Source organism: Nanorana parkeri, unplaced genomic scaffold, assembly GCF_000935625.1.
Source record: "Nanorana parkeri isolate BGI_ZX_2015 unplaced genomic scaffold, ASM93562v1 scaffold905, whole genome shotgun sequence".
Lineage (NCBI taxonomy): Eukaryota > Metazoa > Chordata > Amphibia > Anura > Dicroglossidae > Nanorana > Nanorana parkeri.
This window is the reverse complement of record NW_017307173.1, coordinates 167264-194184: the sequence shown is the minus strand read 5'-3', so window position 1 is coordinate 194184 and position 26921 is coordinate 167264. Positions and strand designations below refer to the sequence as shown.

General features: G+C 40.9%; 1 protein-coding gene across 1 annotated transcript in view; it reads left to right on the top strand.

Moving 5' to 3' along the window:
* The window catches only part of SKAP1 (src kinase associated phosphoprotein 1), a 311263-nt gene that overhangs the window by 228191 nt on the left and 56151 nt on the right, over nt 1-26921 (top strand). The window contains exons 5-9 of the mRNA XM_018565965.1: nt 105-170; nt 8930-9013; nt 9605-9729; nt 9813-9876; nt 10446-10595. Coding sequence (XP_018421467.1) covers nt 105-170; nt 8930-9013; nt 9605-9729; nt 9813-9876; nt 10446-10595 — 489 coding nt within the window. The remainder of the gene's footprint in view (nt 1-104; nt 171-8929; nt 9014-9604; nt 9730-9812; nt 9877-10445; nt 10596-26921) is intronic.

The following is a 26921-nucleotide window of genomic DNA, read 5'->3' as shown; positions in this document are numbered from 1 at the left end:
ATATATATATTTAGTTTATTTGTAAATAAAGTTTAGTGTAGTAGTTCTATAAATTGACATTCCACCTGGCTTCCTACTTACAATCTCATTTTAAATAATTTCAGATTATGAAGATACAGAAGAACCTGAAAAACTTTTGAAGCAAGGTTACCTGGAGAAAAGAAACAAAGGTACAGCCATGTGTATCCTTCCTGGAATTGTTCACTGGAAGAGATCACTCTTGAATCTTGTGGTCACTTAATTGCATGACACTGGCTTTGCAGAGTAGGAATTTTGACTTGAAAACCTAACTGGTTTGGCCTACTGAGGTTCACCAGCACAGTTGTGATTAGCATGTGAAGTGACTTCCCTGAAGTACAATGCACAAGTATGGAGATTTCCAGAAATTTTAGTTTTTATACCACAATTTCCTTTCATTATACTAGAAGCCAGAAATGACCGCCATTACCACAGCTGTACATTGTGGTGTTAGAAATTCAAACTACAGCGTTGTACCTTGTTTACTGGAAGAGCTGTAGATGAAGCATATGAGTGATTTGTAGCATGTTTTCCTCGCTCAAATATGAAGCTCAATGTAACTCTCCCAATGCATTTCAATGGAGATGTTCACACTTGTGCTACAAAATTACACTCTCCACAGAAGCAGGAAACAAGAAGAGGAATTATGTCACATCAAAGACACTTTTGATTGGACACAGCCCAATGTAGCAGCTACGAAGTCCCTGTATTAAAATGTCAAAAGAAGTGCTACATAGCGCAACACAATGTGCACTGTAGCTCAAAGAAGCTCAATGTAGCCCAATTTCGCTCAAAGTCGTTCTGCTCAAATCAGCGATGAAAAAACGCTTATTTTGTTGTAGCTCAGTATGAATGGGATCTGATACCTGAAGCATGGAGCCCGCTTCCCGGCCAATCAGAAAGCTAGCAAGCCGGCTTCACGCTGCCTAGTGACAATGCAAGGCAGCCTGGCTTCCTGACCAATTAGGAAGCCAGGCTGCCTCTCTGTGTTGCGAGGAAATGGGAAGTTGGGTTTCCATGCAATCACGCTATCTTGGGATGCCAATATCGGCAAGTACTGATAAAAAAATATTGATACTTGTATTTGATATATAAAAACCGGTATCTGGGCATACCTGATATATCAGAAGTAGGTACTTTAGTAGGTTTCAGTGTCAATTTTTTGACGGACCTCAGTCCGTCTTAATGTGTCTCTATACCTACTTTGGGTTTGCATGGCTATTTTTGTGAATGAGCACCTGGGCATTTACCTTAGAAACCGAGTCTGGTGGCTACCCTATGGGCTATTTTATGTGATTTTCTGACAATGGATTTGTTAGCGGTAGTGTACATGTTCTTTTGTATTTTGCTCCCTACATTCGTTTTTCAGTTAATTTTTGATACATTTTTATGCAGTACATTTTGATTTAGATATGGTGGAGCAGTCCATTGTTGCCTTTCCCAGGCACTGCTTATGTTCCTCCATACAAGTCACCAAAATTTAAGTGCAAATAATTCTCATATGCAAGCAACTTTTCACAAGTATTTTACTTCAGAATGTGAAGTTTAGGAACACTTTATTCTACAGCCAGTGTTGTAATGCAGACAGGACTTCCAGAGTGCACAACCAGGTGCCTTATTTTTTTGCAGACTGCACTACAGCTAAGCAATACATCCTAGCCTATGATACTCATAAGCCTGTTATTGGGTAGTGATGGAACAGCAGCACATTGCTGAAATTATTCCTCTGCTTCCCTAATTCCCCATTCTGTAAGCATGCTCACATATCCACTATGCAAGATCAATGACTGGCTCATATTTTTGACTCCTCTCCAGTCTGAGGGTTGATGTGCATAGAAGTACAAAAGGTTGATATTAGGATAAAAACATTTTTTTTTTGTATAAACACTTAATTGAATTTATTTTTATATTGGGAAATTCAGCTTTAAAGGCTTTTTTTTAAACTCAAACATGACACTTTTTTCAAACTGATGCAGTGGACACGAGTTACCTGTTGATTAAGTCTGCCATTTGTCTTGCATTCTTGGATGACCCATTAGTTGGAAAACTATGGTTTATGGTAATTCCATCTTCACAGTTCTAAATCTTAGTTTCCAAAAACAGTGTGCACAGTATTAAGCACTGCTGTTGTTATTATTATTATTATTATTATACAGGATTTATATAGTGCCAACAGATTGTGCAGCGATTTATAATACAAGGAAGACATTACAATACAATTCAAGACAAGATGGTAAGGAGGGCTCTGCCCGTGAGGGCTTGTAATCTAAAAGGGAGGGAGAAGTGATACATGAGGAGGTAGCTGTGTGGGGATGAATTGTTTGAGAACGTGAAGGTTGAGCGGTTAGGTTTAGGTGGGATAGGCTTCCCTGAAGAGATGAGTCTTTAGGGAATGCCTAAAGGCAGTCAAGGTGGGAGACAGACGGACAGTTTGGAGTAAAGAGTTCCAGAGGATGGGGGAGACTCTACAGAAGTCCTGGAGGAGAGCATGGGAGGAGTTGACGAGGGAGCTGGAAAACAGGAGGTCTTGGGATGAGCGGAGTGGACGGATAGGGTGATACTTTGAGACAAGGTTTGAGATATAGCCGGGGGGCAGAGTTGTGGATGGCTTTGTAAGTGATTGTTAATATTTTGAATGTTATCCTTTGGGCGAGTGGAAGCCAGTGTAGGGATTGGCAGAGGGGGTTTGCAGACACTGAACGGTTGGTTAGGTGAATGAGTCTAGCAGCTGCATTCATGATAGACTGAAGCGGGATAGCCTGTGTAGTGGAAGGCCAATGAGGAGGAAGTTGCAGTAGTCAAGACGACAGATAACAAGGGAGTGGATGGGTAATTTTGCGGTTTCCTTGGTGAGGAAGGGGCGTATTTTGGAGATGTTACGAAGGTGAAGGCAGCAGGATTTCGATAGTGATTGGATGTGGGGAAGAAAGGTGAGGTCCGAGTCAAGGATGACACCTAGGACCTTGGCATGGGAGGAGGGCTGGAAAGTAGTGTTAACAATCTCAAGGGAAAAGTTGGGGGAAGGTGCACGGGCGGGAGGAAATATCAAGAGCTCAGTTTTTTAAAGTTGAGTTTTAAGAAGTGTTGCAACATCCAGTACGATATGTCAGTTAGTAGATTAGTGACACGCAAGGACACACAGGGGGTGCTGTTACTCCAAAATGACTGCAGCTCATCCCACACATGTTGGAACATGAAAGGGAAGTTGCCTAGAGTCATGCAACAAGAAACTGCAACCTCACCCTAAAAACTGTTGTTAACTGTCTGATTCGGCACTCCTTCACACCTCCTGTATGTGCATAGAGTAACATCTAATGCTTTTTTGCACATACCTTTTGCACAAAGGAGAAACACAAGTCTGAAAGTTTACACGCTAAACTGTGAATGAGCTCTCAAACAGAGTTGCATTGTTTATTATTATTTCTCAGATGTCAACAAGTGAACTTCTAATGCTTGTGACCTAGAGTTGCTGTTTCAAGAAGTTATCTTACTATAGGGGGTTAATGCACATACTCAGGGGAGAGCGGTCTAGAGCACATACTCTGGAGATTGGTGAATGAAGGGTTAATGTAAGGTTTGGGGAACTGGTCACTGGGGGTTGATAAAAATCCTTTGGAGACTGGTCTCTGAGGGAGTGGTCACTGAGGGGTTAATGCAAACACATAGGAGGCTGTTCATTAAAGGAGAACTATGAGGTGAGTGCTTTTCACTCACCTCATAGTTCTAGACGACCTGTGACAATGAGACTGTCACAGGTCGGCTCAGTAGATCGGGAGGTGAGCGAACGCATACCGGCGTTCGCTCACCTCTCGATCCTGTCATGGCTCTCTGCCGTGACAGGGGAGGGGCTGGATTCCCCCCTCCCCGCTCCGATCCGCCAGAGCTGACTGGCGGAACGGACGGGGGAGGGGGCGGGTACAGCTGGCTCTGCCTCTAGATAGGCAAAGCCAGCTGTCAGTCACGCAGCTGGGCGGATCCCGGCATAATTGCCGGGATCCACTTCAGCTGCGGCGTCTCAGTATACCGCGAGCTACAGCTCGTGGTATACTGAGCCTAGGGTGACGGGAGGACGCTAGTTTGTGTCCTCCCGTTACCCTAAGGAGAACTATGGGGTTAGCCTTATGCCTTAACCCCATAGTTCTCCTTTAAGAGGGCTTATATTCATACACCAGTGATTGTTTACTGTGAGAGTTAGGCTGAGTTCACACCTAGGCGTATCGAATATGTGCATTTGTCGCGCAATTCGTGCTGCGCGTTTTTACCGCGATTCGCGGTAAAAAAACAGCGCGACAAACGTGTGTTTCCGAGGACTACCTGGCTGTATCCCAATGGATACGCGCGGCAAATACGCCCCAAAGAAGCTCCTGTACTTTAGGCGTAGGAACACGCTGCAAAACGCCCAGGTGGGAACCATGCCCATAGGCAATCATTGGTATTTTTTGCACTTATTAAACAGATATAACAACAGGCTTTCAATGGCAGATTTAACAGACCAAAAAAGAGCAAATAAGAGAAGTTCATTGTTAGGGCTTACATACACTTTAAGCCCTTATTACAGCCCAGGCCGGTTGTCATACTCTGCATGCTTGCTTATGGGGCAGCTTCCCCTCTGCTACAGTGTAAAGGAATCTTGCTCAGGAGATATCATGCAGCGTACCCTGTGCTGGAAAAGAATGTCTGTCTCATGGGCCAGCTGGATTATGTTTTGTGCTTGTCTGTGACATGTTCATTGAAACAGAGAGAAGAGGGGGATTTATAAATCGAATCTCTGGGGACCTTTAGAAGATGTCATTTACATGGTTGTTCTCTGAGTCAGTGCTTTATCCAACGGGTATTTAGAGCGCATCTCCATGGAGCGCTGAAACTGAATTTCCATAAAGACCAACTATGTTTTCGTTGGGGCTTGTCAATTCTGGATAGGCTTTTCCACTCTCCTTTCCAATTTTACAGTAAACAACTTCTCTAAAACAATTTGATGATTAAAGACAGAGTCCACTTTTTCTAAACAAATTAGTAATTGCACCCATGTTGCAAAAAATATATATTTTTTTTTGAACTGGAGCTGCAAAGCTTTGCAACCACGATCAGTGAAACGTGGATGCAATGCACAGGCTCCTGCAGACTATTCTCCCCGGCCCAGGTCTGTACCTCTGTATGGACCTTCGGTTAATGAGCTAAAGGAAGTAATCAATGGACTACAAGTGCAGGGATGTCATCGCACTTCTGTTCTGTTGAAAAGTCCCTCTGCTGCAGTAGGGGAAAGTTTGCGGGTGGGAGGCTGTGGAATGGCTTCATGTTACACCATATGTATGGGTGTAACATAAAACATGGTATGAAATTAACCTTTAGGCCACTGCATAATGTGGTAAGCATATGCAGCCTTCCAAATTGGAAGATCAATATGAAGGGTCAATTTAATATTTGAGGACATCAACATTTTAAAAACTAGGTCTCTCTTTAAAAAGTTAATTATATTGGGAAACTTCAATAATGCTTATAACATTTACAGGGTTATTCACAAAAGGGTGAAGAGTTTGGAGAAGGCAGGAGAAGAGAACAATCTAGGACAACATAGCTGATCTGGAAAACTTCTCCAATTCAGCTCCCTTCCCGGTTCTGCTATGTTGTCCTAGATTGTTCACTTCTCCTGCCTTCTCCAAACTCTCTACCCTTTTGTGAATAACCCTGTTAAACTAGCTGCACACTATTGCATTGTGCTAATGCATATGCATGTATAATCCCACCCCAATAAACAGCTAGAGTACGTGGCAACACACCCACTGTATGGTGTATCATAATGCATGTAGCGTGCGTTGAATAGAAAAAAACTTTTTTCCTATATTGCCCGTCAAGGGACACAGGCAGGGCCAGATTCCCCACAAGGCCACCGAGGCCATGGCCTCGGTGGCAGGGAGTGAAGCTGTGGCACAGATCTCAATGCCACAGGTACAGCACTATCAGCGAGAGGGGCTCCCATTGACAGTGCACAGAAACATCAGTCGACAGTGCCGCCCCTCCACTCCTCGCTCCAACGCTGCACAGAAACATCAGCATCCCCCACATGCAGCGTCAAAGCCGCAATCACCATGAAGGTGATATAGATTTATTGGGATCCGCCCAACAGACCGACAAGCTATCAGAAAGCAAGTGGCTGCCCATCAAATAAATCCTTGTGTATAACCTGCAGCTCCGCAACAAATAAAGGCCTCAAAGCTGCATACAAAAGATGCCAATGCCTCCATGCAGCGCCAAAGCAAGGAGCAGAGGGCCTACCCCCCTGACAGCACCACTCCCATGGCGCCAAGATCCCCAACCACCGCATGATTGGTGGGGAGGGGGGCACATTGAGGAACCTGGCTTTGGGGCAGCATAGTAACATAGTATTTGAGGTTGAATAAAGACATAAGTCCATCAAGTCCAATCTGTTGTGTGTGTATAGGTCCATGAGTGTTCTCATTCTTAAGAGTACCTGTACCCTTGTACATTTCGGTCTCTCAGGAAGTCGTCCAAAAGCCTCTTGAATGATTCCAGATTAATTGCGGAAATTACCGATTGAGGCAGTGAGTTCCAGACCCTAACCGCGCGAACTGAGAAGAACCCCCTTCGCCCCTTGTGTTCAAATTTTTTTTTCTACCAGTTTTAGGTGGTGTCCTCTAGTCTTTGTCAGCAGAGAGAGTAAATCTGGCCCTGGACACAGGGATACAGTAATTCTTATACATTTGGGTTATACTGCCGCCTTCAGAAGGTTTGGACATTGCCAAACAAAAAAACGTTAAGCCAGCCCCCTTATTACCCTGTCTACAACTCTCATGTTAAGTTTTGTGTTGTACCCTAGGAGGTTACATACCTTCTCCTCAGCTATGCTGAAAAAAACTCCCTTTTGCCTATTCATTTTTTCTTCATGTAAGATTCTCCATAGATTTTTTTCTTTGGTGTCTGCAATCAAGATTTTGAAAATTGCTGCTTGAGCGCCTCTCTACCTAGCAGTTTTCGAAATCGGTGTGTCATCATCCACAGCTTTGGAGCCCATACTCAGTCCCTGCTGACCCGACAATTACAGGGTTATTCTGAAATGTGACTTTTGGGCACTGCGGTGCTCTTCAGATTTCAGTGTACTGTTTTGGTTAGCAACGGAGTGCTCCGTGGCTCACCCTCTGATGTGACCCGGGCTCCATAGATTCACTTTGTGAGTAAGGCCATCTGGCCTGAAGATCGGCCTTTGGAAGACGCCTGAGGACAAAAAGATTCAGGGCTTTCCTAAAATATGATCTTTTGGCACTGGGCTCTCCATTGTGGCTCTTTTGCAGGACTCAGTGTACTGTGTTAGTTAGAGCTAATACGTCATAATTTTTTTTCCAAAGCAAAGTACAGGATACAGAGCAAAAGCAATACCAATGCATTGCAATGAACAATAACAGCAAATAAAAAAAAAAGAGGCATCATAAAAGGGAGAGTATGGTGTGGTCAAACTCACAGAGAGTGATAGGGAACCAAGGCATCCAGATCTTTTTAAATGTAGCATAAGAATCGGTAAGGATGCTAGAAAGTCACCATGTCACCATGCTTTTTAAACCTTTTTTTTCTTTATCTAGCCTTTGTTCAGCTTTTGCCCCCTTCAGATATTCCTTGTACTATGATTTCCACATTCCTTGGATCAGTGGCTTAATTACTTCTCTGTTGAACTTCTTTTCGATGTCCCAAATTTCTAAGAATTACTACATTCCTTTACCCCTCAATGATACGATTTTTGTTATTACAGTAAAATCTTCTTGAAGTCTACTGAGTTATTGGCCTTATGTACTGCTTGCACACAAAACTAAGCCATGACTGTTGGAGGTTGGAAAATACAAGCATGGGGTTAATTTTTTTTATTAGCTTTGCCAGTGGCCAAACCTCCTGGCAGTATAGCCCAAAATGTTTAAGAATTACTACATTTCTGTGTTTTTCTTTGGACTTTAAAAAACAGATTTTTCAGTAATTGAAAAACTTTTTTCTTTGGTTGCTGTGCATGGGCAGTCCTTTCTAAACTATTGGGCTACCTCAACACAGTGCATGATAACGCACAAAATACTGTACATTAGACATGTAACCACACAAAAAATTAGTTTAATTTCAGATCGATTTGGATTTTTATTTCTTGAATTTTTATGTTTTGAATCCGAAATTCAATTCGGTTTGTTATTTGGATTTTGTATCTGTCTGAATTTTTGCTTCTGAATGATCCACAACAGGAAGTCACATAACCATGCCTGTAATGCAACCCCCAACCCCCCAAAAAAATCTGATTGGGCAGAGAACAGTCACAGGTCCGGTTTAGTTTCTTTTTGAATGAAACTCGTAAATTTGTTTGCACTCGGACGCGTTCAATTTCGGATGCATCTGAATGTCCGAATTCAATTCATTTTTTTGCGATTATCCATTCAGAACTAAAATAAATTGACGAATGTCTATTGTACAATAACACTAGTGCAGTAAAGCAACAGAAGAGCATGGTGTCCTTAATATTATGAACTGTAGTTGGTCTTTATTTGTTTGAACACCAATGACAACTGTATGCAAACACACTAGTAATGTTTCCCTATTTTTAAAAATACTATTTTAACAGCTTTCCTACACCAAGCTGTGCTGAAGGAGCACTTCTAAGCATAGCACGGCTTCAGTGGCTTGGAGTATTGTACATTTCTTTTCTGAAATATAATTTCAACTGAAAACCTTTTTTACTTTTCATATTTGTTTAATTAGGACAATAAATAGTTTTTCTGTAATGTAATCCTATCTTCACAACACAACAAAGCTGTACCAGTTTTAAGATTCTAATTTATATACTTGAATAAATAATAAAAGAGTCTAATGTATTCAAGAGAGGTGCACGCTAGATTTGTTCTAATAATGTATGTACTCTTTGTTCCAGACCATGGTTTATTTGGGTCAGAATGGCGGAAGAAGTGGTGTGTCCTCACCAACATGAGCTTTTGTTACTATTCCAGTGAGAAGGGTAATTGATCAGTTGACTTTATGAATTTCTCAGAGATAAACAAAATAGGAAGTCTACATAATGGTTTTGAGATGAGGGTTAAAGACAGTCTTGTGTGATAACTTACAGTATGTTCATTATTATTATTATACAGTATTTTTATAGCGCCAGCAGTTTGCACAGCACTTTACAATAGAAGGAAGACATTGCAGTCACAATACAATTCAAGACAAGATGGTAAGGATGGCCTGCTCATGAGGTCTTACAGTCTAAAAAGGGAGGGACAAGTGATACATGAGGAGGTTCATGTTGTTTTCCTCTACTCTAAAGTCTGCATTTTGGTTTGGTTTCCCTTCTATCTGTAGTAAATGTTCAAGTCATGATCTTTAGGCTATCCCTGATAAAAGGGAGCTAAAAGAACAGTGAAAATTGGAGCAACAGAATAGGGTACAGAGGTTGGTCCTACACTAGATACAAGGAATGGGGCGGAGAAGACACAACTCATCAGAAGTAGTGCTCAACCTAGCTTGCAAACCAAATTCATATATTAAAACTTAGACATGCAAATGCTTTAGGCTGATTCAATTTAACATAAAACTGATTTGATTATAGGAAAGGTTCCTAAAGGGGGCTTCTTGATAAAAAATTGCAGTTCTAAACTGGTTCCGAACATCCGCAAAGACTCGCGTAGAGATTCCTGCTTTGAGCTTGTATCTCCGGGTAGTCGCAGCTATCAGGTAATATCCAGTACTTGTAATTTTAAACAATAACAGAGAAAAACCTGCCTAGCTAACACTTTTTATCGTATTTCAATTCGCAGTTCACAGCTGCCAGCCCAGCAGAGGCCAGAGACTGGGTTGACCAAATACAGTTCTTGGTGAAAGGTGAGTTCAACTTCATTATTTCTCTTTTGCCAAAGATACTGGGCAAATGGCTTCACAAGAGTATATAGGTGAAGAATGTGAGTGCTTTTGTGCACATTTGTTTTCAAGCCTAATTGTTAGCACAGTTACTATTGTAGAGAAACTTATGTTCACTGTGCTATTTTGCTATAAAAACTGTTAAATAAGCAAATGCAATTTTGAAAGCATTTAGGTGATATGGAAGGGTTATGAATTTCACAAGATTGAAGCATGTATGCTGGTGAGTGAAACTGAATTTTCAAAAAAAAAAAATGAAATATATCTAAATATCTAAATATCTAAACATGGGTAAAATTATGCATATACAGCATAGGCGTGCCATGGTGTGTGTGTGTTGATAACATTTGCTCTACAGTCTTAGGCTGTCCTGAAATGTGTAGAAAGTAAAAGGGAGGCAAAACTTGTTTGATACCCCTAAATATAAAATCTGCTAATGCAAACTGTTCCAGCAAGTGCTAAAACATTATTTATAGATCCTTCACAACTATCTCTTTAACACACCTTAGTAAGATTTTTTTATATTTGCTCAGACATCCAGTCAACATCTATACCATGTGAAGATGATGAGGAGTCCTATGATGATGTGGACAGCCTGAATAGTTCTTCAATGGGACAGCGCCCAAGTCTGGACAGAGCAAATAGCCCAATAGAGGATGATGATATCTATGAGGTGGTTCCAGGTAGGAGGTTATCTATACTACAAAAGTACATCATTGCTACTACACATCCTTCCTGCCAGAGGCTCCCTTTCTTTGCTCATTGTAAGCTTATCTTTGTTTTATTATGTTAATGAACATACAGTCTCTGCTGGGGCTATTTCTTATGTCCCAAGCAGATCAGAAAAAAAAAGAAAGAAAACATTATTTCCTCAGCAAGTCATCGTCGTTAATGAAGTTTTACAAAAACAGATACAACCGAGGAAAAATAAAATTTCACAGGTGATAAATTTTTCCAATTTCCCTGGCAGAATTGGATCAGATTGTTAAATTAAGAGTGAAGGTGTCTGTTAGACAGCAAGGAGCGGTGATGGGTAATTTTATAGAGTGGAAAATTGAATCAAATTGCTACATTAAAACCCAGCTCCTGCGAGATTTTTCTCAAGCGCCGTCCACTTTGTCACTGTTCAGAGTCCGTGTGCAGCTGTGCCGCAGGCTTCTTGTTTCTGCACTGCTGGTCCTTTGGCCACTGCTGGTTGGTGCTTCCTGCACTGATTTCCAGAGCCAACATTGTACAGAAGGAGGCAGGAGGTTCACAGAAAGGGGGAAAGAAATGCTTTACCAGCAGAAATAGCCATATTTCCACTATCTCAAGATGTTTAGCTTTTGTGAATCTTTTACTTTCACTGTAAAAATCATAAACTGCTTCTATGGAGGCTGATCAGCTATTGCCGGACTCCTCCAACCAGGAATGTGATTGCAAAGCTCATGTGCACACTTGATACAGCAGGGGTGTATGCCTCAGTCCATTAAGCGTGGGCTGTGCTCACCTCATCTTGCCTGCAGGGTGACTTTGTGTCAGGAGCAGTCATTGTTGATGTCCACTGTGATCACAGCTGTCATAACTGATTGACAGAATTGTGTTTGCTGAACGCATCTCACACTCTGCATGCATTAATTGAATGTGCTCAGCAAATGCAACTCTACTGATATACAGAAAGAAACTGGCACAATAAGTGTCAGTGTTGACCTCCAGCTAGTCTGTGATTGGATATTGGTGAGCAGGCAGTCTGTGGCTGGGTTTTGGTGAAGAGGCAATCACAGTTGCTGCATCTGGTGTGCACATGGTCTTACATTATACTAATTTTACATTACATCTGATACCTCCAGCCTGGCTAGGCTGTGGTCTTACCTAAGAAGCCTGTGGTAACAAGTTAAAGCTGTAGTAGAGCTTTGCACTTACATATGCCTGCTGCCCTATGTGTCCCTGCCAAAATTGCAAATCCTGAATGCACAATTTGACATAATAGTTCTAGGAATCTCTTGTGGGATGTGGGAAAAAAAACCACAAGAGCAGAAAATGTTGGACCTCATATTTCTACATATGGTAAGGTCCAAATTATTTTGGTCACATAGTACTTTTTATCCATAAACAATTAATAAATGCTCATTCTTAAAAGGTAAATCAAGCCCAAAACCGCATTGTAATTCCTACTGCTCTGACAGAGGTCCCTGAACGATATATGTATGACCCCTCTGTGTTACTGGGCCCTCTAGCAATTGTATTGCCAGCTGTGGCTGTAGCTTAGGGCTGTTTTAGGTTTCTTAGTTTGTAAGGACAGAAATGACATAATGAGAAGAGGCAGAAACAGTTAGTGTGGTAATGACAGACAGAAAACAAGGTTTAAATGTCACATTTCATTTTTTGTGAAGGAAACCATGATTTAGAGATGTGTGCCCATATTAGAGGATGAGGATATTAAGATTGTGTGAGAAATAAGACATTAGCCAAAGAGTAGATCGATGAGGGTATTTGTCTGGTAGCTGGGTCCTTGATACAATTTGATTTTCTAGGAGAAAGCACTGTTCCCTGATCTAGCTGACCAGTTCAGCTTAGGCTGTAACATCATCTCTATAAAGAGATGTTTCACTTGTTAAGGCTCTTCGTGAGACCTGGTACTGGGATAACTGTCATGCCATTGTCACTGTTTTCTGTAATATATATTGTCATAAAAAGCCATTGTGTGATGTGATTCTAATCAACTCCTTTTCCAATGTGATTGCATGCATTACACAAAGACCAAATGCAAGATGGATTCCTATCTCAGTATATTAATCTATCAGAGCTGACCTTCTTTCTGTGCTCGAGACCTTTTGAGCCCTCCTGTCGTCTTGGAGATGAGCTCAAATACAGCGAGAAGACTGAAGCCATTAATGGCAATAAATGTGGATGAGCACAGAGACTGTCTGCGATTACAACAGGAAAAAAAAAACCTTTTCTCCAGGGAGACTTCCCGTAACACAGCAAGAAAGTGAGACAGATCACTTTGGAGCCCTGTGGGAGTTGCACAGCGGGACTGGGATACTTTTACTGGCCTGCTACATTTGGAGGGGGCAGTATCACTTAGCACAGTGCCAGGAATTTAGTCTGCTCAAGCTTCACCTTACCTGCTCGAAGGGATATGAGAAAGTGTCTTCAAGAGTCAGAACCTGCTCAGTATGACTAAGTATGATTCTATTAATAATGTTCTTATTGACTATTGAGTGGCATACACATTACAAAGCTTACTTTTCTTAGTTTTGTACCAAGGCATGGTTGTCAATTGTGAAGTAATTAAATATAATCTGCGTGTACAATGACAATCAATTGGTTACAACTGCTTATAAAAGTAAAAGGTCATCTAGATTTTTAGATTAAGAGGTGCAGGCTGTATTAAATAGATCAGTTTCATGTATCTGATTTAAAATGGTAGAATATACCTCAACATTTTGAGATAAAAACGAGGGGAGCCTTTTTTAACAGAAAATATTCGATAAAGGTCACATCCCTAACCCCAAGTCATGCAGATCATAAAAATGTTCCGCTGAACCCACTGATGCCTTTTTTCATCATTGCTTTTCCTTTTATATATTTATATTAGAACTAGAAAAAGTGTGCCTGTTACTGAAACAGGATAAAACATTGAATCTGTTTAAAAAAAAATTCTGGTGGTATTAATCTACACAGTTTACAATTTAGCAGACTGGGAAATGTACATAATGTAGTATGTGGTATGTAGTGTGCCTCTGGTGCATTTGTAGAAGTCAGTGGAGAAGTGCAATGCTAAATTGAAGGTCATTGGAAAAGTGCAAAGATGGTTCGTGAAGTCTGCAGGCAAGTGCGTGGATGTAGTGGCGACCAGTGGAAAAGTGCATGGGTGTGATGGTGACACGCAGGTAACACAGAAAAAGCTACTGCCCATAACATGTCTTCATTTGCAATATATATATATATATATATTATTATTTTTTTAGGAAGAACCTGAACAGTCAAAAATAACATTACTTTCTTGGGCTTTAAAGTTGACATAATTCAAGTTTTGCTTCAAACTATTAGAAAAGTATTTACCAACAATAACATCCTGTGGTGCTCTGGTACTAGTGTGGTCACTACTGTGGCCATGTGACCTAAACCCAGTTTCGATCAGAAAGTTTATAGCGGCTTTGCATTGTGGGTGCCTACATCAGAATTTTTATGCATGTTGATAGAAGAAAAGCTAACATCAGAGCCCTACTACAAAACTGCAGCTTCTGTCATATAACCTGGATTTGGAGCATCACAAGATCATTCTAATACACCCACCTACACTGCCTAATGCCGCTTTAGTTTTTTAAAGCTGTTCTAGATGTTGAGTTTAGATCCACTTTAATACTCGGCTTCTGGAACGCAAACCGGCCGGTTCCCTGCGTTCAGGGACGGGAGGGGGCGTGGCTGTGCATTGAAGTCAATGGCACCGCAGCCACGCTCCCCGCCCACAGTGCAACCGCCGGCACCTGAACGCATGGCACAAATGCTGCATGCACTATTTTTGCAGATTGCACTGGACCGGAATGCAGGCACTAATGCGCCATGCGTTTGGCGCATTGGGTGCCGGTTTGCGTTCCAGTGCATTCCAGAGGCAGAATGCTTTGGAACGCATTCTTTGTGGTGTGAACCGGCCTTTAAGGCTTGTTCACACCATATCCAGACCAGAAATTTTTTTGTCCACACCTGAAATGCATCCCAATGTATTCCTATGTTATTTCTGGGCTCTGTTCACATTTTTTTTAAATGCGTGCAATTGAACTGGATTGCACATAAAAACCCGTTTAAGCAAAACAAATGCACTGAAACAAACCGGAAAGGCATCAGAAACGCACCGTGTTTGCAGATCTGGTCCGGACAAGGTGTGAACAAGCCCTTACACCAGTAGAGATTTCCTGACAGTACGAGTGCTGGCAGTATATCTGAGAAATAAAGTTCCTGTTTATAGGGTTCAAATTTCACATAAGACAACTAATACTAATTATGTGAGAGCTTTTGCTTTTTTAAGATATTATGTATTTAATAAAGACTATTGTTATGTGTGTTATACTTTTTCACACAGCGTTCTCCAAAGACCCCATTTTTTTTTCTTTCTGTTTATGAAAATATTTTTATGGGTCTGGATTTAGGTTTGTGTACTACATAGTTAGTTGTTAATGTTTTTTGAAGGTGGGGTATTGCACAAATACATACCCAACAGCAGTAAGTCAAAATTCCTGATCCACATACTTCTTGAGGGTTAGTAACCCAGAAAGTATATAAAAGAAGTGTAAAAAAAGCACTCGATTCGCAAAGTTTGTCCTATTGGTGTGTGCCAGTATAATCATAGGGCTGCATTAGACTCTGCCTGTGTTATTGCACTGCTCTGGTGGACTCTCTGTAGACACACTGCTGTATTGCATTGTCTCAGTGTAGTCACAGTAGTGTACTGGGCTGTCTGTATAATCATACTGGTGTACTGGTCTGCTTCAATGTATTCATATTTGTGTACTAGATTGTCTCTGTAATCATACTGCTGTAGCGCATTACATCTGTTTAATTGTACTGATATAATTGATTATGTCCATTAGACATGTGCATGGCCGAAGATTTAGTTTCGTCTTTGTTTCGGATTTATTTATTTTTTAATTTTCTAAAATTCAGATCTGTTCGATATTCGTTATTCGTAATTTGGATCGATCTGAAGTTTTTGTTTTCAGAGTTTGGATCTATTTGAATCTTTTTGGATGGAGTCTAGTATGTTGAACTGGAAAATAAAAATAAAAAAACAGCGTGGGGTCCCCCCTAAATTCATGCCAAACCCTTTTGGTCTGGTAGGAATTTTAGGGGGGGGACCCATGGCCAAAAAAGAAGCATGGGCTCATCCCCAAAATCCCTTTCCAGAAACTTGATCCGAGCAGCGGCCTGGAGGGGGTGGGAAATTGTGCGCCCCCTTGTGATGAGAACAAGGGCCTCTTCCCCACAACCCTGGCCCGGTGGTTGTGGGGTCTGTGGGCAGGAGGGCTTATTTAAATCTGGATGACCCCTTTCATAAAGTTAATTCTGAATGACAGTCAGACAGAATTTGGATGCAAAAATTTGGACACGTTCGAATTAGTTAGTTCTCCCGTTCAGACATTTAGATGCACCAGAATTTCAGGATTTGCTGATTTTGAAAACGAATGCACAAGTCTGAGGTCAGTGTAGGTACACTGCTCTTTTGGGCTGTATCTGTATGAACACGGCTCTTAGACTTTGACCATGCAGTGATAACCCTGTACTGGACTGTCTAGAGCAGCCTTTCTCAACCAGGGTGCTGTGGCTCTAGAGCAGGGGTAGGCAAACTTCAGCCCCCCAGCTGTCCAAATCCCATTAGGTAATGCAAGACTCTGACAGCCACAGGCATGACTCCCGGAGGCAGATGTATGATGGGTTTGTAGTTTCACCAAAGTTGCCTGCCCCTGCTCTAGAATAATCTCACACTGCTGCACTAGACCATATCTGTATAATCACAGTGCTATACTAAGCAGTGGCATCACTAGGGGGGACAACATTGGAGGGGGTGACACTAAAATGACAGTTATTTTGGGGTCACCCCCTCAGGAAAGGCAGGCACTCGACAGTTATGCGAGAGAGGAGGGGACCTGGCGGCAACAGGTGAAGGTCCCCTCCTCTCTGTGCCAGCGTCCATCACCAAGATGTAACCGTGCACGTTGGCATTATGCTCATGTGCGATGGTGTCATCCAGTGGCCACTCCGGGTGACACCGCGCCTTGGGATGTCCCGGATACTTAGGTATATCTATGTATTTACACTGCTGTGTGGAACTCTGGTGTGTAATCACATTGCAGTGGTGGACTTTGTGAGTGTATCTATTGTAGAGTACTGGATAGCTTCTGTATGGTTACACTTGTAACCTGGATTGTGCCTGTGCAATCATACTGTTGTTTGGATTGTGTCTGTGTGGTCATAGTGCTGTAATAGACTGCTTCTGTGTAGCCTGCCTGACATACTAGCCTGTCTCTGAGTAATTAGTAGGGATGTTCACATACCAGTGCCGATACTTGGCATTTTCATGAGAACAGTGCTCCACTACTGTCCCCAAATCGTTAGTCTGTATTGTTTTAGACACTAAACAAAAATGTTTCAGTAATTGTATCTGTGAGTACTTGGACAAGTATCAGTCTTTGGTCTGGAAAAAATGGTATCGGTGCATCCCTAATATATATATATAGATTATAAAACAAATCATACATGAAAACAGGGATGCACAAATCCCAGGAGCCCCATATGCTGTACTTGACTTTTCTGTGTAGTCGTTGTACTATTGTGCTGTACTTGTCTGTGCCTGTGTAATCACACTGCTGTACGAGTCTACCTATGTATAGTCATAGTGTTGAATGTCTGTTTAATCACATCACATCACATTACTTTACTGGTCGGTCTGTATAACCATGCTGCTGTACTAGACTAGACTTCTCCCATATTTCCATGCTCACAGGTTCACGTAAAGACATTTCACTGAAAGTAGAGTGTACCATTGTGGTGAAGCTGCTGTCCTTTAGTATCCATTTGTTTGCGCATTCTGCACTTCAAGCATGCAGTAGTTGGTGAATGGACTGGGATAAAGAGGTCATTTTATCCAAATTGGGCTTCATTCTTTTCTAGTCACCATAAGGCTGAACACAATAATAAAGCTAAAGACAACAAAAGAGGCCTAGGAGCTGAAAAATGAATCGTAATAAATATGAAACACAGCAGTTCAGACTGAAACAAAGTTGACTCATCCAGTTTGTTAATGTGCCCACCAGGTGCCTGTGGTCTGCACTCTCACCCTGCTCCTGAATGCCTCTATTAGCTGGGCCATCACAAGGTCCTTGTAAGTTGGTTTCTGTGGAGTGCAAGTGGCCATGTGACTTTTAAGAAGGAAACATTAAGAACTCTCTCTCAACAGCACAGAGGAGATCATGTTCCAGACAGACTGGTACAGGAGCGGATGTTTGTGCACAAGAGAGAGCGCTGGGACCAGGCAGGTTCCTGCAGAGCCATTTACATCAGACCAGGAAAGCAAGCAGACGTTCATTTAAAACAGCCGTTGCTGAATTCTTTATTAGATACTCTGTATAAGAATTATGCTTTTCAACCTATTCCAGCCAAAAGGTGCCATTTGCCAACAAAGGCAACCACTGCTTCACCAATCAGCATGTGCCATAATTTCAGAGACTGTTTGCATATTTTTAGTATAAATCTGTTTTTCAGATTGAATGCAATTGATGATTTAAATTCTATTCTGTGTAGTTTGTTTAATGTGCAACATGCGTGTTGCTGTTTATATTCTTAGATGTATTATTGAAAAGCATTCATTGCCTTAAAAAAAAGATCTGGCATTTCAGTCAAAGGGAAAGGACACGGAGTGCCTACCTTTTGTCTTTTTTGCCAATACACTCACTTTGTTGTTCTTATAAATGCAGAAAATGAGCGAAGCCACTTTCAATAATTTATCTTCAAATCAATGTGAATGAGTTTGTGTCTGGCGGGCGCAGAGCTCCACAATCACAATCATGTCTTGATTTATTTAGGAGAGATGTTCCTCTCTAATGGTGGCAGAGCCGCCAATCCGCTGACCCTCCTGCATGGGGCCCAATTTGTATCTTATAAAAAGCTGACCTAATTCTCATTGATTGCCACTGGTTAGCAAGAGACAACAGCATACAGGCATTAGACTTGAAATGGGCTCTAGTCCAGGAAGGACAAATGCAATGCAATGTGAACCTATGCACAGTTCACAGTGTTTAAATACATGGAATCTCACCGTTTGTTAATATATCCTTCCTTATATTAACAGTACGTAGCCCAGAATATAGTCTTCCTATACTTTGAAGGCAGTTTATGTTCTGAATAATGAAAATAGGAGTGTGTATGTACGTGTGTGTGTATGCAGCGTATATATATATAAGGCTACATACATACACAGAAGTGTTCAGAGAATGATTAGCTTCACATTCTGATAAAATGAACATAAAATGTAACTAATAAAGGTACAGAACATTAGAAGTTGCTGGTTTAGCAGCACTCCACTAGTGCCTCTCCAGCTGCCAATAGCTATCAATGTTTCTCATTAAGCCTGATGGGGGTTATGGTTTTCAGATTTCTCCCCTCATTGCTCTTTCCCAGATCTAGATAAACTATGCATCCTCAGCCTTTCCTCAGCCATTGTCAACCCCTTACCCTTGTAATTGCCCACATTACTTTAGACAGGTAATCTGTGCACCACAAAAGATCTCCTGCCTGAGGAAAGGAATTTCAGTTGTGTGGACTCCATTGACACACTGTTCTGAAACTTATTCTATATTAACTTGTGTCTGAAGCCCCCTCCTCTTTTGACACTAGTATATGCAGAGAGCCTACTATGTAACTATGTAAACCCACGTGCTGTCCCTAAATGTGAATTCTATTTAGGTAGCCAGCAACACAGCATACATATAAGAAAACTGTTGCTCTCCCCTATATAGGCAAACTGTTGTCGTCCCCTATATAGGCAAACTGTTGTCCATTTAAAGTGATGGACCCCAATTGGTTAAGAGACCCGGTGTTACTTTTTCTAGTCTGAGTGCGACTGTCTAGAGTAGTACTGAATATAGAGCGAATGAACTCGTGCTAGTTCTGTGACAAAACACATTTAACATAACTGGAATAAACAATTTGTTTTTATTTTTGTCTGTAGTACAGCTTTGAGTATTCTATAGAACAAGTCTGGTAGAGTTCACTTAGCAATAAAGGAAAGGAGATAAAAACAAATGTGTTTTTTTCACTCCTTGGACTTTTTGTTTTAGGGCATAACATTCAGTTTCACATAGTCATGTTGAAAGACACATGTTGATTGAGTTCTTCAAAAATAAAAAAAAATCCTAACCCCATTATTGTTTCAGTGGTAGGCTTTCTAAAGTGTGGGCCAATTTACTTTGAAATGGAGAAGCACTTTTCTGATCCCCGAAGACAGTCTGATACCTCCCTGGATCAATATTCTCCAGTGTTATTTCCTATAAACATTAGTAGCCATAAATATGTTTTGTCTTAAGAAAAGCCTCTTTTTGATGCAGCCCAGTGAATCTTGCAGGCAGAGAGGTACAAATACAGCAGGCAGACATGAGGTCAGCAAGTCAGGCCAGCACCTGGAATCAATGTAGAAGCAGAAAAATAATTCAAAGACGGGTCATGAAGGCAAGTCAGGTCACTAACACTTATCAGTAGACGCTGAGGTCAGGTAATCAGCTGAAGATGACTCAGCAAAGAAGCTAGGAGACTCACACAATGTCAAAGTGGACACACTCATACAGTGTCAGGACTGGAGCATACACACAGTGTCAGAGCACAGATACAAGCACACAGTATCAGACAGACAGTCTAAGGGGACACATGTGCACATGCATATGTGGAAGTAAATGCACAAACTTAATCTCAGGACAGGCACATGCCCCGTGTCAGGGAAAATATATACGCCCATGCATTTTAAGGGCAGATACACAAATACACACACAATGTAAGGGCTCACACATAGATAAAATGTAAGGGCTGATGCACACACGCAATGTAAGGTCTGGCACACAATTTCAGGCCAAACATACACACAGTGACAAGAGAGATACACATTTACAGTGTCAGGACAGACGCACATAAACGCACAATGTCAGGGCAGACACAAACATACGCCATGTTAAAGAAAAACTCTGGGAAAGTAAGAAAACGTACCCTTGCAGTGGTGCTACCCCCACACTGTAATGGTGAAGTGCTTGTTTTGTCTAGAGATGAAAATAAAGCAGATTTATCACCAGATCCTTGGTCCTGTCAGTTCCCTCTGTACTACTAGACTGGTCCCCACAGCTTCTTCTTTCCTGGGCTCTGGCCGTCTAAGCACCTCTGATATTATCACTGCTTATGCAGGTCCATTGACCTGCATTAAACGTGAGGATGCTGAGGGACATTCCATAGCTGGAGCGGAGGGGGAGAGAGAGACAGAGGCTGTGGGACAGAGGATCTGGTGACTAAAACTGCTTTACTTGAGCCCCCTTGACAAAGCAAGCATGAGCAATGAGTTATTCTTTGAGGCAGATATGTACACATTGTGTCAGGGCAGACCCCCCCATGTTTTCAAAACCTTACCAGAAACATTTACACTGGAGTATTTATAACAGTCTCTGTAAGCTCCATAACTAATGACGCACTCTAAAACACACCATTCTAAATGAACTGTTCTGGGGACAGGCACACTAGTGCCACTCATCATTTATAATAAAGATATGTGAAGCCATCAGGTCTGAGTTACTTACAAAGCCTTAATTACTGTGAGAAAGTCATGCATTTCAGTTTGTCTAGCAATGCAGGTGGCACCTTGTGCTATTTTTGATATGATAGGTAATTATTTATCGGTTCGGAGGATCCCTGACAGTGAGAATAGGCAGAATCTGTGAGATTATACAATTAAAATAGACCGGCAGACTTTTAAGTCATAATGTATGTGTCCCTTATGGTCTTCAACACCATGTATATTCCTGGATGGATTCTTCTCTTAGTTTATGGGCTATCAAGGTGAGTGCTTTGAGAGTGTTCATGTGTTCTACTCTGCCAATAGCTAGACTAGAATGTAGTTTAGTTATTCATGTTTTAAGTAGAGTCAACTTGTTCACATGAATTGTCATTGCTTAGACTGCTCATTCTCTGGGTTTTTTTTTCATCTGGTGTAAAGTGTTTTTCTTACGAGTAGCCATTGTTACCGTATGTATTGTCCAGGGAATAACCGCCTTATGTGCCTACCAGATATAAGAAGGCAGAGTTGTGGGCTCATAATTGGAATAAGTGGATTGAAGGGTCCAGTAATTGGAGCGCTGTGTTGTCAGTTTTTGGTAAAAAGGTATTTATTTTCCGGTTACACTTCTTGAATATTGATGGATCTAGTGACAATGTCAGTTTTGTTGAGGTGTGGTCACACCATGTGATAAATCCAATGAGTGATAATGCCATTAATCTGAGTATAGATAGATTCTGTTGGAAGTAGTCCATCCTTGTGTGACTGGGTGAACAAATTTCCTTGTACATTTTAGATGGAGAGTTGGGAGCATTGGGTTTGCATGAGGTAATGTCGCATGTACCCCAGGTTCCATGTAGTAGTGCCTGCATTTGTCTATTAGAGTTTTTTATTGGTTTAACCGTATTGTTTAGTGCCTGGGCCCATAACATGTTGCTTATGTGTTTAGATGAAGCACTGAGATCTTGAGGAATGCTGAATTAAGTTTTACTTGCTTAGGAGAACATTACATCAGAATACAGCATTGTGCAGGAAACATATATATAAAAGGACTTCCTGTGTATCGTAGATAAGCATGCAGTTAAAAAAATAACATTGCACTACAGCGCCATCTACAGTCTACAGCTCAAAAGACAAACTATCAGTATATGCTGTTGCATTTCCAACAACCTTAACATATGCTATGGGTACAGCCTAGTGACCCAACCTTGACATATGTAATGGGTACTACCCAATATAGTATAAATTATGAATCTGGCCACAAAGGTTGCAACACCAGTGAACTGGTGTTAGAGTCCTAAAGTGATAGGTTTTCTTCACAACACATAATACTGACACATAATATTGTCACTAGCTATTTAGGTGGCTTTAATCCTTTCGCTGCCACCAACATATGTCATATGTCGATGGCAGCACAGGTCTTTAAACACACTCCTGGCTGGTATACATGTTTACCCTTTGCCATACAACTGTCAGCTTTTTACCCCTGCCATGTATCCCGGGCTCCGCTGCCTCTTCTGCAGCCTAATACAGGCATAGCAGTGTCTCGGGTAGACCAGAGAACAATCAGCATTCATCCGTTCCCTGACTTCCCCTCAGGTGAATGAACCCTGAAGCAATGAGCATTTTGTCACTTCAGGTCTCAATGCTATCATTCCCTGGCTGCTGTGGGACAAATCTTGTCAAGCATGATCTGTGCTTAATTAGCTTCAGTGGAGTGCAGGGAGGACATTAGGAACATAAGACCCCTAATATCTCATTAAAGAGAACCTGTCCCCACTATTGACCCCCCCCCCTCCACACACACAGATAACATAAATGTGCAACAGTGTGCACCATTATGGTGTACGCTATGCACATGTGCTGCGGTGCGTTGTTAGAACGTATTGCAGTGCTTAATTTTCTTAATTTTTTTTCCTTTTTAAAACAACATTAATTTAACTGTGTGGCAGCGCATGGCAAAGCGATGTGATGTATTGCCATGCTTTGTCATATGCTGTGTTGTGATTAAATGTAAGCTTGTATAATTTTATCACAACACACACACACTAACACAGTGCACAAACGATTTTGCACAAACGATTTTTAACATAAGTTGCTTATTTCAAGTTTTGCGTTACTTCATTTTTTTACCGTTTCGCAAAAAGGCTCAATTTAAATGTACAAATATTTGTTATTAACTCAATACAATTTTCTTTTAGATTTAGTCCTAAAAGTATTTTTATATTGGTTTGATAAACATTTGCGTAATTATTGCAGGACCTACAAAATTAGTAGCCCCATATTTTTATTTTACCGGGCCTGTGCTTTTAGAAAATATATGGTTTGGGGGTCTTTTATAAATGCTAGCAAAGCAGCAGTAGATACTCAAAACAATGGAAACATTTTTTTAAATGGTCTGGCCAGCTGTGGTTAAAAGCATTTCAGAGGGCAGCAAAAGGGTTAAAGTTACGTTTAAAAAAAATTGGTTAAAAAATACAATTACAGGTAAGGTAAATACAATTTTAAAAATTCCCCCATCCCCCAGGTTTTTTTAAATTCCTCCCTCCTGCCCCATGTACAGGCACATACAAATGTATACGCATGTTGGGTGAGGCTATTTATGAAAACAACGATTCTGCGAGTAAGAGCAGTAATTCTAGGGCCATAATGTATAGTTAATGCTAATCAATGCCCTTCAAAAAACTTTTAAAGCAACATCTATGGACAGTTTTAGGTACCAAAGTTTGGGTGCATCCAATTTAAGGGCCTGATGTGTTTGGTATCTACTCACACAATACATCCTCATCTTTTATATTTTACCATCAAATTGGCTTTGTGTGCATAAAAAAAAAATTAATGATTTTTTTTTTACTGAAGATTTGACTTTAACAAACAGTTGCATATCAGTTACATATCAGGTGACATAAAAAAATCAACTGCAATTATTTTATTCTCCAGGTTCTCTGCTTTCAGAAAAGCTATATCATTGGGAAGTTTTAATTAATTTACAGGCCTAAAATGTGCATTTTAGCATGTGTGGAAAATAAAATGCAAAAACGGCTCTGACATTGAAAAGGTTAAATCCACCAGGTCACTTCTACATATGTTGTTGTACAGTTTGTCACCTCCCTTCCTCTCAGTCCCTATACTCACCTGGCTCCTTTGAGAATGATGCATACAAGGAATTAGCCATGTATGGCTCGCCTTAGTCCAGTTCAGTTACCTCCACCAGCACAGGAGTCATGTGCTTGATCAAATATTTTCTAAATTGCTCCTCCCAGTTTTCATCCATGTACTTACCTATCCACCCAAGTTACAATATGTAGTATGAACAATCAAGACTTTTTAACAAAGGCAAACCAAATATCATTCAGATATTGAACTTGAGTTTGCAGGCTATAGTATCTCGTGGCATTAATTTACCATAACAAGAACCCAATTTTTTTTTATCAATTGTTATCACTGAGTAGATACTTGAATTAAGTAAATAGAACAGATATATTGAGCTCTGCTAAAGAGAATCTTTTTGGATTTTGTTTTGGTCCATCTCCCTTTCAACTTTTATTTTATCTGCCATCTAATAACCCCTGGTCACTTCTGCTCATGTACACCTACATACCAGGCTTAACACTATCCCTTACTTGCTATCTTTAACTAGCCCAGATTTCCCCCAATTTACTCTCCAAACACTTATATTTTAACATGGCAGATTTTTCCATCCTTGCTAAACATCAAGAAATGGACGAAATTCATACAGTGTATTGCCAGCTCAACAATGAAGCCCACCCACCTTCTTAACAATGGCCACTTACCTATCCTTGACATTTTCACTCTCATCACTAGCATGCAATCCTCTCGCCCCACTTCCACCACCACCCCTAAATTTGCTTATACCCATTTGTATCCACGCTCTTTTAGCCTTTAAACTTTATTCATCTAGGTTACTCTCTATGTAAAGTGATTAAGTCAAAAAGTTAAGTCAAAAAGTTTTTAATCTTGCCATAGATCACTTTAGGGTCACAGGAGGACATTTTCTAATGTCCTCCTGTGACCCAAAACTCAGCCGTGTTGCGGCCGGGAAAGATCCCACCAATATTGTTGGGATCCACCCCGCTGCCTGATTGATAGCTAGCTCTCAAGAGGCAGAGCTAGCTGTGCCTGCCCCCTCCCCCGTTCGTCCCTCCAGTCAGCGCTGGAGGAATGGAGTGAGGAAGGGGAAATCCCTGCAGGGAGAAGATTGTCAACTTAGTGTTCACGGGTATGTGATCACTCACATCTCGATCAATAGAGCCGACGTGTCACAGCTGCAGTGTCACACATCAGCTCTAAATATGGGGGTGAGTGCATTTCACTCTCCCCATAATTCTGCTTTAATAGCGGTTTTAGACATATAATATCCAGCCTCCTTGACGGGTTAATTTACATTGTTCCTCCCACTCTGTGCCCCTCTCACAGGCGCTGTCCACTGTCTTCTGCTCATTTAAAACAAGTCTCTTCAGCAGACTGGTTGCTGATAGAATTATTTAATTAAATTTCCTCCACACGCTGTAAGTTTATCCTTTTGACTTTACAGACCATGTCATCTTATTTCTTATGTCAATTCCATTTACAGCTTGACATTATCCTTTTTTAGAGCCCAGAATGTTTTAGCAAACTTGATTCTACCATCTTTCCAATCTAGTCATTTCAATGAATAAAGGTATTTTCATGTTTCCAAATGGATCTTTGTTTTATGCAGTTTATGACTGAGTAGCAGTGGGAGTATTGTATCACTTTCTTTGGCAATAGCAATTTTATTGGTTTTATATGTTCGCAATTTCAGTATAATATTATTTCAGTACAATAAGAAAATGTTCTTTTTATTATATTTTAGAATGCTAATAACATAATATTTATTAATATTTTTCAATTTTAATATTTTGTAAGTCATTTCAGCCTTTGGGCTCAATACTGTTAATGCTAGTTACCAAATGCAATCGGGTCACTATCACCAATAACCCATTCAATTGAAATATCCCACCCGAGATAACCTGAGTGCCAATAGGTTTTAGTTAAAAGCGTCACCACAATTGATAGGTCATACACACCAATCAGCCATAAAATTATAAACACCCTAATATTGATTAGGTCCCCCTTTTGCCACCAAAACAGCCCTTGAGGCATGGACTTCACTAGACCTCTGAAGGCATGCTGTGGTATCTGGCACCAAGTAATCAGTAGGAGATCCTTTAAGACCTGTAAATTGTGAAGCCAAGTCAACACCTCATACTTGTTGTTGTGTTCCTTGTTGTCCTGCTAAAAGAGGCCACTGCCATCAGGAAATAAAAAATTGTTAGGTAGTTGATACGTGTCAAAGTAACATCCACATGACACCTTTCTATCAGAACCAGCATGAAATTTTTAAGCAATTTGAGCTACAGTAGCTCTTCTATTGGATCAGACTACACTGGCCAGCCTTCGCTCCCCACATGCGTCAATAAGCTTTGGGCACCCATGACCCTGTCACTAGTTCATAATTTTTCCTTCTTTGGACCACTTTTGGTAGGACCTGACCATTGCAGACCAGAAACATCCCACAAGAACTGCAGTTTTGGAGGTGCTAGCCATCATAGTTTGGTCCTTGTCAAAGTTGGTAAAATCGTTACGCTTGCCCATTTTTTCTGCTTCTAACACATCATCTTCTGGGAAAAAATGTTCACTTGCTGCTTAATATATTCCACCCACTTCCAGGTGCCATTGTAAT